This window comes from Haliotis rufescens, unplaced genomic scaffold (assembly GCF_023055435.1).
Source record: "Haliotis rufescens isolate VD_foot unplaced genomic scaffold, xgHalRufe1.0.p SCAF_4, whole genome shotgun sequence".
In the NCBI taxonomy this organism is placed as follows: Eukaryota; Metazoa; Mollusca; class Gastropoda; order Lepetellida; family Haliotidae; genus Haliotis; species Haliotis rufescens.
The window spans coordinates 43,259,862-43,274,351 of NW_025964112.1; the positions used below are offsets into that span (position 1 = coordinate 43,259,862).

The window sequence follows — 14,490 nt, forward strand, 5'->3', positions numbered from 1 at the left end:
CTTGAACTTGTACAGTACCTGATGACAGTGGCGTTACCTGACGTCCACCATGAACTTTTACAGTACCTGATGACAGTGGCGTTACCTGACGTCCACCATGAACTTGTACAGTAACTGATGACAGTGGCGTTACCTGACGTCCACCTTGAACGTTTACAGTACCTGATGACAGTGGCGTTACCTGACGTCCACCTTGAACTTTTACAGTACCTGATGACAGTGGCGTTACCTGACGTCCACCTTGAACTTTTACAGTACCTGATGACAGTGGCGTTACCTGACGTCCACCTTGAACTTTTACAGTACCTGATGACAGTGGCGTTACCTGACGTCCACCTTGAACTTTTACAGTACCTGATGACAGTGGCGTTACCTGACGTCCACCTTGAACGTTTACAGTACCTGATGACAGTGGCGTTACCTGCCGTCCACCTTGAACTTTTACAGTACCTGATGACAGTGGCGTTACCTGACGTCCACCATGAACTTGTACAGTACCTGATGACAGTGGCGTTACCTGCCGTCCACCATGAACGTTTACAGTACCCGATGACAGTGGCGTTACCTGACGTCCACCATGAACTTGTACAGTACTTGATGACAGTGGCGTTACCTGACGACCACCTTGAACTTTTACAGTACCTGATGACAGGGGCGTTACCAGCCGTCCACCTTGAACTTTTACAGTAGCTGATAATGGTGGTGTTAACCTGACAAGATATATAACGGCTGAAAAATTGCCGTGTCCCTTAAACTATTGCAGCAGTTGATTACTGTGGCGTTATCATGACATTACTTTTAATCTACTGATATGGCTGTTGTCAGTGGCGACGGGTTGACGGTGATGTTACACTATTGAAGTAGTTGATAACGTCGACGTCGTATTGTTGGTCGGGCCGCCTCAGTGGTCTAGAGGTAGAGCGTCCGCCCGGAGAGCGGAAGGTCCGGGGTTCGATCCCCGACCGCGTCATACCAAAAGACTTTAAAAGATAGTACTTGTTGTTACCCTGTCTGGCGCTCGGCGTTAAGGAGCTAAAACAAGGACTGGTCGGCTCGGAGTCAGTATACTGTGTCTGAGCGGGGTATTCATGTTAAACTGCGGCATGGTATCTCAGTGAGCTAGCACTATAAATTGGCATCAGTCCGCACTAGTACAAGCAGCCACACAAACACACACACGTACATGCACGTCGCTATATAAGTGCAATAATCATGGACGCGACGTTAAACCCCATTTCACCTCACCGTATTGTTGGTCGCTTTGAACTTTGGCCGTATCTACCAACGGTGGCGTTCTCTTGACTTTGATTACAACTATTTCTGTAGCTGAAATCTGTGATGTTTAATTGCCGTTTGCATTAAACTATCACAGATAACCATCGCAGTGGCTACTAAAATAAAAACAATATAATAAAAATATATATAATAATAAATAATACTATAAAACAAAAATAATATAGTCATGAATTTTACTCTTCGGTACTTACCTCCCCTCGTGTGTGATAGTTTGCTACCAATAAGTATGGCATTGTGAACAGGGTGGCGTACATTATTCCGGCCGTTGGGGACAAGACAATAACCGCCACTTTGTGTCTCACCAGGGAAAGTATCACCATTCCTACAGTATACGTCAACTGGCCGCACACGTACACTCTTTTGGCTTCTGTAATGCAAAGACAAATATGGTAAGTAAAGGTTTCCGTACATAATTATTTGTAAATAAAAAACGACAAAACAATGTCATAACCATAGGAAATATCTGCTAAATTCAGATTCCAATGTACGATTTAGATTGTATCCAAAGCATGTGTTTATGTTTGTTTGTTGTTCAACGCCGCCCTTGGCAGTATTCCAGCTATATGACGGCGGTCTGTAAATAAACGAGTCTGGACCAGACAATCCAGTGATGGACATCATGAGCATCGATCCGAGTAAATGTGATACGATGACATGCATCAGCGAGTCTGACCACCCGATGCCGTTAGTCGCCTCTTACGACAAGCATGGGTTGCTGAAGACCACTTCTAACCTGGATCTTCATGATTGACTGGTCACAAATCACAATACTGATGATATCGCAGAGGCGGATACAGCTTTTTTGAAAAGGGGGGGGGGTGCACAACTAAGATCTATTTATTGTCTTTGGTGGTAATTTAAACAGAAATAAAGATTTTTTTCGAAATAAATAGGGGGGCACCCCCGCACCCCCGCACCCCCCTCTGTACCCGCCCATGTATCGGGTGATCGTACTGGGCAGAAACCGATGCATATTTTAGACTTTTACCACTTTGGTAAAACGGTGCTGACAAACCAGGAATATAATCAGGAATTCCAGGATTCCAACCCACGATCACAAGCTTCTGGCATCCATATTGAACAGGACCAATATTTGTCCTGCTGTTAGGATGGAAACTATATATCATGTGGTCATCACATCCAGCATCTTCGCTCAAATCAGCTTCTGTTAGTTGCAATCTTTTCGTAGAAAGAGGCTGCTCGATTTGCCTCCAAAGGTAGAAATGTAGACACCACAGGCTGGAGCGGCCGAAATATTGCTCGCAATAAGGAAAATTTACTATTGAAAAGTTGATGTCATCCCTCTTGTAACAACTGTCTCTTAATCGAGTTTCCATCAAAGTATTTGTCTTGTGTAATAATGAATGGAGTGAGTATGGTTTTACGCCGCTTTTAGCAATATTCCAGCAATATCACGGCGGGGGACACCAGAAATGGGCTTCACACATTGTACCCATGTCGGGAATCGAACCCGGGTCTTCGGCGTGACGAGCGAACGCTTTAACCACTACCCGACCGCCCTGTGTGATAATGAAGTGAGAATTTATATGAATTCATTTGCTGTGAACTAAATATTATGCGCGAAGGCACCTTCCATATGTATTTGCTATATGGTACTGTCGCTTTTCACGGCAATAAAAGTGTGGGGTAGCCTAGTGGTTAAACGACGGCCCGTCACGCCCGGAAACTCGTGTTCGATTCTCCACATGGGTACAATGTGTGAAACCCATATCTGATTTCCAAGATTTCAACTGATTTCCCATACACCAATCGCAATAAATTGAGGGTCGTATCATAAGGTGGAACTAATATGAGTGTGGAGTTTAACGTAGTGAGTGAGTGAGGGGTGAGTAAGTGAGTGAGTTGGGTTACCTCGGCAGTATTTCAGCCATATAGTGACACTATGTGTGGGCGGCGGTTAGGGCTTTAGTGGTTGAGGTGGTTGGTGTTAATAACATACATTTGTCTGAAATTGCTACCAAATGCGAAACTATAGGCACAGCCCGATATGGGGGCACGGGTGGCCCAGTCGTCTAAGGCGCCGCGATTCGCTGTGCAGAGTTGCGTCCCTTGGACACGCCAGAAACCTATGATTGTGGGTTCGAATCCCGGTTCGCCCCGATTATGTTTCTAGGTTTGTCAGCACCATACCCGTGCTCGTGGGTTTCACCGAAGTGGTAAACGTCTGAGACCTGCATCACTTCTGGCTTTCCTCCCACATTAAGCTGACACGCCGTGATATAACTGGAATAATGTTAAAAGCGGCGTTTAACCCAACCCACTCACTCACTCAAATGCGATATACTGCCGATATTCAATTCATCCAGAACTCCAGAAATGACATGTTCGGTTTCAACATGTTTGACTTTCTTTCACTGTTATGCATACACGGAAAACAGTGATACATAAAAAAAGATGTGCACATACATCACAGTGATTAAATATAAACAGTAATTGTCGTCACGCAATGCTCAGAAATACAGAAAGATCCCCATCTATTTATATAATGCTTGGGATTAAGCCGACAGACTTGCTTTTGCAACACAGCGGGAACTAGATACATTCCCCATTCAATCACAATGACAGAGAAGTGGCTTAACTCCCGAGTCGGGCTCAGTGCTCAAAACATGACATTAGCTAAAGAGGATTCCTCGATGGATCGCCTACATTCGTCCAGCAGGATTTATTGCTTGTTTTTACGTCAACTTTAACGCTGTTGCTCATCCAGCTGAGAGAAGTCTTTGAATTGTAAAATGGGACTGGATAGGCGATGTAATACAATTGCAGTGACAAGATTCAGTTCTGGTCGACAGATCTGACCAAATTCCCCTCGGTACAGGCTTCCTTTGATCCTCCAGGGCTCATTTTGTCGTGGACTAAAGGGAGCCTTACTGACACTGAGGAACCAGTGTCTCGTACCTGGTATGAGTTAGCAGTTAATCAGTCCGGATGTAACACGGAGCATGTATTTACAATTCAGATTAGATTGGGGCATGTAGTGTCAGAATGTTAGCTGTACATGTAGTCAAATCCAGGGGCGGTCGGGTAGCCTAGTGGTTAAAGCGTTAGCTCGTCACGCCAAAGACCCGGGTTCGATTCCCGACATGGGTACAATGTGTTAAGCCCATTTCTGGTGTCCCCCGCCGTGATATTGCTGGAATATTGCTAAAAGCGGCGTAAAACCATACTCACTCACTCACTCACTCACTCACTCACTCGTGAGTGATGAATGTTAAAGTGAGTGAATTTGGTTTTACGCCGCTTTTAGCTGTATTCCACAATATCACGGAATGGACGCCAGAAATGGGCTTCATACAATTTACCCATACTTGGAACCGAACCTGGCCTTCGGTGTGACGAGGGAACGCTTTAACCACTAGGCTATCCTATCGCATTGTGTCCATTTTCAGAGGTCCAGAGGATGACTATGTTTAACTGACTTTGTTATTGTGTTAATAGATAAATCAATAACTGTTAGGGGACATCGGCATAGTAATTTGCTTGTCAGAGTTGCGCTCCTTAGACGGGCCTGGATATCACGATCGTGGATTCGATTCCCAGATTCGCGAGTCTTGGTTTGTCAGCATCATATGATTCTGAGAATCAAAACGACCAAAATATCCTGACACAAGTCTACACAACGAAATGTTGGATCAATATCAATACACTTTCGTCGAGCAGAATTCATTAGAATTCTATAATTTTGTTAGGCAACAATAGATTCATACTTTTAAGGGTAATTCAATACATATGTGCATATCAGTGCTTTGCGTAAAATGGTGTCGATGTCCAAGTGACTAGGGACTAAATATATTACTTACTGAATGTGCGAACGAGCTTTTCGATGCAGAGCGAGTAGACAGCACATGAGAAGGAGTACAGGGACATCCCGAAGGACCCGAGTCTTACTCCATCATCGTAGCGGTTGTGAGCGTCGCTCCCAGTCGGGGCCTGAGGATCGCCATTGTAGACAACCTGCCCCACAAAATCTGTGAAATATAGTGAGTAACAGACGAGGGACATCCAACAGAAGAGATTCGTTAAACACAATATGAATAGCGACCGTGGCATTTTCACTATGGAACGTAAATATGTCTTTAGCGTAACGTCGGTGGATATCTCAATCGGGTGGTCTTTGTCGTCGGCGTTTGATGACGTGACGGTGCCTTGTGATTGCGTCAGGGTGTGTCTGTCGGCTTCCGTGTGTTGCTCCATGTTGTTTCCAGAGGGCAGGTCATCCTCGGAGTCGGCTGTGTAACCTTTATGAAGGTCATGGTCAGAATGGAGCTTCTCCAACCCTGGTTTACCCAGAGCGCCATAAGTCTGTTCGTTTGAGAAACCAATTTCTTCTTCCTCATCATCGTCTTCCTCATTGGTGAACTTACGATATTTTGATTTTCCGACTTTCTTTTTCTTCTTCTGGATTTTGTCTTTAGAAATGCCCAGATCCTTTAGTTCCGTTTCCTTGAAGCTGGTGGCGGTTGAAATGACGCATATGATGAACACAATGAGGACTAGAAAAAACACAACGCGTATATGGCCCCCAAAAGCTGTACCAAACTCTGTCGCGTTCCAGTCCACCCCTCCCATGATGTAGCCAATGCTGCCACCAATCCCGGCCATGACCGTAAACATGGTTAGCCCAGAGGAATGGTCCTCGGGTAGGGTAACGTCCAGTAGGTAAGCCCGGCTTGGTGACTGGCAGGCATCACAGTTGAAGTCAAGCATTGCGACCCCGACTATTGTTAGTATTATTCCTCGAAAATGGTCTTTAGATATACTATACGTTTCTGGTTCGGTGGTACCAGTTACCATGTCTGTCCCTTCCGCTATCGGTATTGGTGTTACGTCTTGTAAGGAAATATTGCCTATAAAGCTTCTCTTTGATGCCTCGTGGTAGGATTGATTATAAACATACCTGTATGTGTTATGTAAGGTTTCGTTACCTTTATCTCCCAATAATATCCCTATACTCTCACCGTTAGGGACCAGTAGAAGCCCTAGCACTATACCTGCTGATAATATAAGTATAAATGGGCGCCTACGGCCCATCTTTATTGGGCATCTGTCACTGAGGGAACCCAGCACGGGTACAAGAAAAAAACCCAACACTGGGCTCAGACACCAGACAAGGGTCATCAAGGCTACTGGAACCCCTAATTTCAATAAAATAGGGCTCACAAACGCTGTCTCTGCCGCATAGCATAGTTCGATGCCACATACGGCGGTAGATAGCCGAATGAGTTGCAGTTTTGACTTCCGGCTGACAGTGTGGTCGCCATCTTGGTTTTCGATGTTGACCAGTCCTGCTAAACCAAGACCGACATACTGAACATATGGATGGTCCTTGAAGGTTTTCAAAGCGCGGATTATACCCACAGACATCGTTGTCAAATTCCGATGATTGTCTGAGTATCTGAAATAGAAAAAGAAGTATAAAATTTGAATGTACACTGTTTGGTGCCTTAAACACCTTAAAGCATTAAAAGTGCTTACCTGTCAATGTTATTGCGAGAATAATGAGACATAAAATCGGTGACAAAATAAAACGAACGCCAGCCTACACGTAATAGGGCAGATCATACGTTACCCGTAGGCCTGTTTGTTACGCTGTTAGAATGCGCGGCCGCTTTGTCCCATTAAATACAAAGACAGGATCCCAGTCTTATATGTGAAGGTAATATCAGGGTACCGTTTCACTAAGTGATCGTAGCGCTACGTCTGTCGATCATCTAGGTTAAGGTTTAGGAGATACGATTATCTTAGCACTACGTCTGTCGTTCATCTAGCCTAAGGTTAAAGTTTAGGAGATACGATAATCGTAGCGCTACGGTCGTTTTGTAAAACGGAACCCAGGACATGTAATGTTATTTTGAATGCGTGGCCTATAACACCGGAGGTCGAATATGAAAGGAACACATGATTTTCAAACTGTCCTTGTGTTTAATTAAAACGATTTAAACAATGCATTAGAGATGAGTTATATTTATATTTATATATATATACCGATTATATAGTATTAGACGGATTCACCATGGTAATAATCGTTTGTTTGTAGCACTGTAGGTCATTATTTTCTTTTCATCTGTCGGCGAGAATAATGAATCATTACTCGATATCGCACCAACGTGATGAAACAATAGCATTAACGACAGCTCCGCCCACGACAAGATAACGGTTCAGTGCACCCAACATTTCGCTGATTAAGCGATAATGGTAGTGCAGCATCTCGCCACTGATACCGTTAAGCCGTAACATTAAACAAGCCCTTTTTATGTCGTTAGCGTAAATAGCTACTGATCAGGCGGTCATCTAACGCGGTTGGTGTTTCTGTTTCATTTAACAGATAACGCTACTTCCTACAGAAATAACAACCCAACCTGATGATGTTCCTAATGCTAGTCTACTGTTGTTAAGCCAACAAGAGAATGGTGAATCAAATTTAGGAACTGTAAAACGACTTGCTTTTCTGAAGAAGAAACTTGTTCTACCAGATCCAGTAAACTGGGTGACATCAACGCCATCTGGTTTTGCATTTGAATGGTTATAGTTAGATACGTAAAGGGTTCTTTCAACAATTACCACTTAACAGTGGCAATAACTACATTTTAAACAACCAGAGTCCTCCTTTCCGTCGCTATGGTATTAGGGTACTAACGGAAATGGGTTTACGTTGTAGAGTATCGTAAGATAACCTTTGTACCATAGTAAGTTTGACAGAAATCGGTTAATAGGGTCAGGGGTTATAATCCCTTTTATAAAGTGAGTGAGTGAGTATGGTTTTACGCCGCTTTTAGCAATATTCCAGCAATATCACGGCGGGGGTCACCAGAAATGGGCTTCACACATTATCACCATGTAATAATATTTATCGGACATTCGCAGATTTAATTGGTCGTTACTATCTAGATGTGCAAATGACTAATCATTTCTAGAATCCCTCTCTACTACGACCATCTGTTGCTAAATGCAGGTTTTATAAAAGGGGGGCGGTCGGGTAGCCTAGTGGTCAAAGCGTTCGCTTGTCACGCCGTAGACCCTGTATCGATTCCCGACATGGGTACAATGTGTGAAGCCCATTTCTGGTGTCCCCCGCCATGGTAGTGCTGGAATATTGCTAAAAGCGGCGTGAAACCATACTGACTCACTCACTTTATAAAAGGGATTATAACCCCTGACCCTATTAACCGATTTCTGTCAAACTTACTATGGTACAAAGGTTATCTTACGATGCTCTACAACGTAAACCCATTTCCGTTAGTAAACTTACAGTAGGTCATGAATATTTTTTGTTAGAATATGTTTTGGTCAAAGATACAAGACCAGGGATCTAACGACTCAGTTATGTACATAGTGAAATTCTGTGCCTCGATACGGGTGTCGAATCGCTAGGTCAGGTGTCGACACAGAACTATACATCCATATGAGGATGTAATTTAAAAGGATGTGGACATCAACTTGACATGCTGTGTTCTGCTTGTACAAGCAACAGGTCTCAAGCCACTGGCCAGCTTGGTTACTTGTCATCATTACTTGCCGTGGTTACATGTATTGCATGTGTTTGTGACAGATGCCATCGGTCGAACAGGATACGCTCACCTTTTCGCGAACACCTCAAATCAAGACTATGTTGTAGTCGGAATCGAACAACAGACTCTGCTTTAAGCAGAGATTTCTTATGATTATGAAAATGGTTTGGTCGCTTTTATTTATTGTTTGACTCCACTGTACTAAAGCTGTTCCAGTTAAGCTGTTATCCTTTGCTGATAGAAATTTGTCCTTGGCATCCTTGCCAAGTGTCGAGATCGTGTATGTTATCGCGTGCTCACTATCGGCATATGTGTGTGGTATCACGTCAGATTGTTTGTGACTGTCCTCCCAGTTCTCGACATACAATTTCTCTCTGAAAGGAGGAGGCACAACTTGTGGGGGCCTACAACAAACTACGTTTCAAGACATACAGTTAACCATTTCGCATTGTCAGTACAACCTGGGGCAAAATTATTTTTTTCAAATAAATATAAGCGATAAAACCCTTTCCATATTCATAAGATATCTCTGCCACAAGCAAAGTCAATCCGATGATTCCGACTATATGAATCACTATGTTCGCAAAAAGGTTAGCGTATCCTGCCCCATCGGTGACACCCGTCGGAAACACATGCAAGGCAAGTCAACTTTTCCCCTCATAAAAAAAACACAAAAACACGGGAACATATGGTAAAAAGTCAAAACAGGAAACTGCATCGGACATCATTTTTGTTACTGATGTGTCAAATTTGGAAATGCTCTCCACATGTCTACCATAAAACCTTTTTAACAAATTCCCAGGTCCCTAGGATATCAAAAGATTCATCCCTAGCGATGATTCCTGGGGATAGGTTTCAATGAATGTGTCGCTTCCATCGCTTTTGGAAATTTAGTTTAAGTTAAGTCCAACAAAGCTTACACTGACCCCAGTGCCACTTTCTGCCATGCCAAAGACGTCATCGATCACAACAGAGCACCTAACGCACTAGAAGACACCGTAAGCATCCACAGGGTGCTTCAGCGAGTCTGATACTTAACGTCCTTGTCCTGAAAGCATGCATATATCTACTTCTTTCTACGGCTATAAGCACGCTTCCCGAAGACTACTTTAGAGGAACATGCTCACACTCTCCTAACAGATTCATGGCCGCCAGAAAAACGTGATCTAAAGGTTTCAGTAGAACCAAGTACATATACTTGCGTTAGTGCGTGTGATATCTTTTAAGTAATCGCTATCCATTCCCGTCACATTATCTTACCGTCAATTCTTTGTTACATAATGACAAGCTCAATAAAGACACCATGTTTGTAATTGGCTTCAAGTCTTCCGTGCCGTGTAACTGTTATTGGAGCGTGGCAGTGATTGTAGAGATGGGTCTTCTCCCGTTGCTTCAGCAAGACCAAACACTTCAATTATCGACATTTTGAATCAATCACTGGATTCCTTTTCCCGGTGTGACATGACAGTGCTGGCATCATGGGGCAGAAAGGAGGGAATTAATATTAAAGGCTTACTTTGTACGACTTAATTAGAACACACTAGCTCCGATATAAAACAGTCATTTGCTGTTCTATGATTGCCGTCCTCGGGAAATGAGCATGTCGAGGAGGTATTATATTCTCGGGACATACAGCCCTGGACTAAAAAAATAGACGCATTTTCATTTGAGGTAATGAATGTATTGAAAGAGTGTTACAGAAGACGCGGCAGCATGATTAATGAAAAACTGATTGAAATGAGATTTGGTTTTTTTAATCATTTTTCAGTTTTACCTCTTTAGAAGCATTCGAACAAATATTGAGAGAATGAGAACGTCGATTTTAGCAATGTTCTGGCAATAGCAGGACGGAGAGACCAGAAATGGCTTCACAATTTGTACCCAAGGATGTCGGGATTCGAAGCAGGGTCTGCGGGGTGACGAGCGAGAGCTTTAACCACTAGGTTACCTAACCGCCAACTGACTTAAGGTTTGTTAAGGATCTTCATTAGTTTCATGGATGTGTGTATTGAGCACATACATAGGGCACGAATACAGACTCAAAATACATTAGTGGGCTTTAGCACAATTCCAGACACCTAAAGAGGGCTTCACATATTGTACCCATATTTGGTATCGAACACGTGTCATCACACGTACATGCACGTCGCTATATAAGTGCAATAATCTTGGACGCGACGTTAAACCCCATTTCACCTCACCTCACCTATCACATATTCGACTTTTGAAGGCGTCATTAAACCTTAACCTCATTCCTTGGACAACAAGAATGGAATGCTTTGTTAACATTATTTAACATATTAAGTTCTTATATTACCTTTCAATCACACTGTCTTTGGAAATTCAATTCAATGCTAATATGCTGGTAAAATTGAGTTTAATTGATGTTAAGTCTGCTGTCCCACCGAGTCGACCAGATATCTGATTATAGTATAGGCTCTTTGTTCAAGCAGGAATATTCATAGTTATGTAATATTTCTCTATCTGTTAAACTGTCTGGTTGTTATCAAGTGTGAGTTCTGATGTGAGTTATGTTAATATCCACCATATATACACAGTCACTCAGTCAGTCAGACAGTCAGTCAGTCAGTCAGTCAGTCAGACAGTCAGTCAGTCAGTCAGTCAGTCAGACAGACAGACAGACAGACAGTCAGTCAGTCAGACAGTCAGTCAGCCAGACAGACAGAGAGCATGACAGCTTGACAGAATGAGACAGAGAGTAAACACAAATATACAGTCATACATTTGACAAAACTATACTTTAAATATACATTAAATTTTAGAGTGACAGCTGATTTATCATATTTTACAGATAATCATTGTAATGCGCTTCATATTTCTATCAACGTTACCTGTGTGGCTACACTAATAAGGATGTCTCTCCTGATGTGTGGCTTACCCATGTAAACATATCAACTGTGATAACACCATTGTCACAGCGATGAAGGCGGTGGGGTAAAACAATACTCACTCACAGCGGCGTTTATCAAATTACGATATGCAAGTACATACACATGTAGATTTGTACAAGACAAGAGACACAAATAAAAGTTGATCACAAATCAAATTTAAAAAGAATATTGACGGTCAACAGTATCATGGCATTCACACTTTCAGAAAGAGAGATGTGGTGAAACGTTACGTCCAAGATTATCTCCAAGTTGATGCCGATTTATAGTGCTAGCCCACTGAGATACCATACCGCTGTTAAATATGAATACCCCACACAGTATACTGACTCCGAGCCGACCAGTCCTTGTTTTAGCCCCTTAATGCCGCGGGTAACAACAAGTACCATCTTTTAAGGTCTTTAGGTATGACGCGGCCGGGCATCGAACCCCGGACCTTCCATACTCCGGGCGGACGCTCTACCACTAGACCACGGAGGCGGTCTTAAGATAAAGCGATTAGATAATTATGTTTGCAGCTACAACTAAGATTGAATATTGTTTCAGCTGCAGCTACAACTGCAAAACTATAAATTCGTTGAATTAAAACTTAACACCTTTCAACAATGTAACTATTGTGGCACACAAAATGTTTTTAACAGCCTGAAACATAACTATTTTTCAAGAATTGTCTTGGACATTATTTTCGATAAGCATAGGTTACTGGAAACTCACCCGGAATCTCCCGGGGTTGTATTGTTGGTAAGTTAGAGACGACGGCACCAAAAGGTGAATGTTACTGTGCGAGCAGTAAATGGCCAAGATGAATAAAAAACGGCGTGAATATCACCGTGACGGTGCGTTAGTCAATGTAAATAAAAGCTAAAAAATCATTTCCACAATCATAAGAAACATCCCCATTGTCCATCGTCCGATTCCGATCATCAAAAGCATGCGTTTACGAATCACTTTCAAATAGTGATGACACTCGCTCTGACAGTTTATTTCTTCATTGTATTCAGTCATCTGAATGACATTGTCACTCTTTCCTCCTACACACAGAAAAAACTATTTGGGTTTATTTTCGTTCAGGGTGATGTCACTAGAACGCAGGTTTCCCGATCTGTTAAACTTTCCATTTCTCCCAATGCCGGTTGATCTGGCATGTTGGCACTCTCCTGGTCTAACACAATGAGTACACGAGAGTCACGTAGCCAGAGGAAGACAGCGTGACCTTGGTCCCCAATGAACATTCACTGGTTCAAGAGTAATCAACATCTTTAATGTCGTTACCTTAGGCCACGCTGACCAATGAATGTAAATAAGTTCATCAAAGCGTTGGGTGATTGTAAATGTCATGTCTCATTACGGCGACAAATTCCTTTGAACTATACGGCCACATTGGGGTCTCGGTGCTGGTGAATATGCGTGGTGGTGTATACAGGTGTGGTGGTGTTGATACGTCGCGTCGGTGAAGCATATGTTCTATTAAGAAGATGTTACTGTACTTTGCCCAAAAAAATGTAAAACGAGTCACATTCATATTGTAGACGATACATGAATATGCGAGATGAGTTTACATCACGGCGCGTGAGATTAACGTCATATGACGGCAAGTGAGCTTATTGTAATATGACGGCGAGCGAGCTTAACGTCATATGACGGTATATAACCTAACTTCATATAACGGCGAGTGAGCTTAACGTCATATCACGTCGAGTTAGATTAACGTCATATCACGGTGAGTGAGCTTAACGTCATATCACGTGGAGTGAGCTAAACGTCATATCACGGCCTGTGAAATTAACGTCATATCTCGGTGAGTTAGATTAACGTCATATCACGGCGCGTGAACTTAACGTCATATCACGTCGAGTGAGCTTAACGTCATATCACGGTGAGTGAGATTATCGCCATATCACGGGAATGAGATTAACGTCATATTACGACGTGGGAGCTTGATGTGGGACGAGAGCCCGAAGTGCATGTCGCAGACGTTTATCACTTCGATAGTCTGTTGCCAATTTTTAGCATAGATCTAGGCATTAGTGTCCTGTCATATTTCCGACTCAGAGGGTCCACTAGCTTATGTCAAAGCCTAGTTCCATTAGTGTATTCAAGCCTACTTTTCTCGGCTCAATGGTGGCGCTACCCAGTAGAGTTGTGTCCCTTGTGATGAAAACTATCCAATCAGATCGCTGCTCGAATGGCTTCGGAGAGATCACCACCATGCCAGAAGAAGTGGCATATCAGATTCGACGTTTCATGTTGTGGCAGCCACCACGTTTTCGGAACCCGGTTGTTGATTTTGTAAAACGTTCTCTGATTGGACTATAGATATGTGCGATAATGTCCATTTATATTTTAGAACAGAAAAGTAGGCTTGACATGGCAAGGGTGGAAACCGGGCTTTGATATAAGCTAGTGGACACTCTTGCCTTGGAAAGATGTTGCCCTATGTGATAAGGAGACTTACTGGGGTAATAACCAGTGTCCTGAGAGAAAAAAATAACGGCTTACCAGCTTCAGTGACAGTGCGATTAGTGATGTCATTTGATTGTGGCGTCGTGGTAACGGATGGCGTCAAAAGGTCTGCAAAGCATTTTGAGGAGATATAGCTTGTTTTAGCAAGTTTTGGATGACAAATAGTAGTTTTTTAACGACTTGAATCAAATTTGCTGGGACAGCCAATTTGCCTAAGCGGCGCATGACGTGTGTTAAAAGATTTCAATATATCATGTGTTAGAGACAAGATTTCGCCAGTCTGATTCATTGGC

The 14,490-nt window shown here is 42.9% G+C and overlaps 2 protein-coding genes across 2 annotated transcripts in view; one reads left to right on the top strand and one right to left on the bottom strand.

The window, feature by feature from the left end:
• Nucleotides 1–14,490, bottom strand: part of LOC124135925 (proton-associated sugar transporter A-like) — a 34,381-nt gene that overhangs the window by 11,537 nt on the left and 8,354 nt on the right. Inside the window, exons 2-3 of the mRNA XM_046501617.2 lie at nt 5,118–6,712; nt 1,488–1,663 (exon numbers count right to left, since the gene is read on the bottom strand). Coding sequence (XP_046357573.1) covers nt 1,488–1,663; nt 5,118–6,681 — 1,740 coding nt within the window. The 5' untranslated portion in view covers nt 6,682–6,712. The remainder of the gene's footprint in view (nt 1–1,487; nt 1,664–5,117; nt 6,713–14,490) is intronic.
• The window catches only part of LOC124135926, a 33,348-nt gene continuing 20,468 nt past the window's right edge, over nt 1,611–14,490 (top strand). Inside the window, exon 1 of the mRNA XM_046501619.2 lies at nt 1,611–1,685. The gene's annotated coding sequence lies outside the window, so the exon portion shown is untranslated. The remainder of the gene's footprint in view (nt 1,686–14,490) is intronic.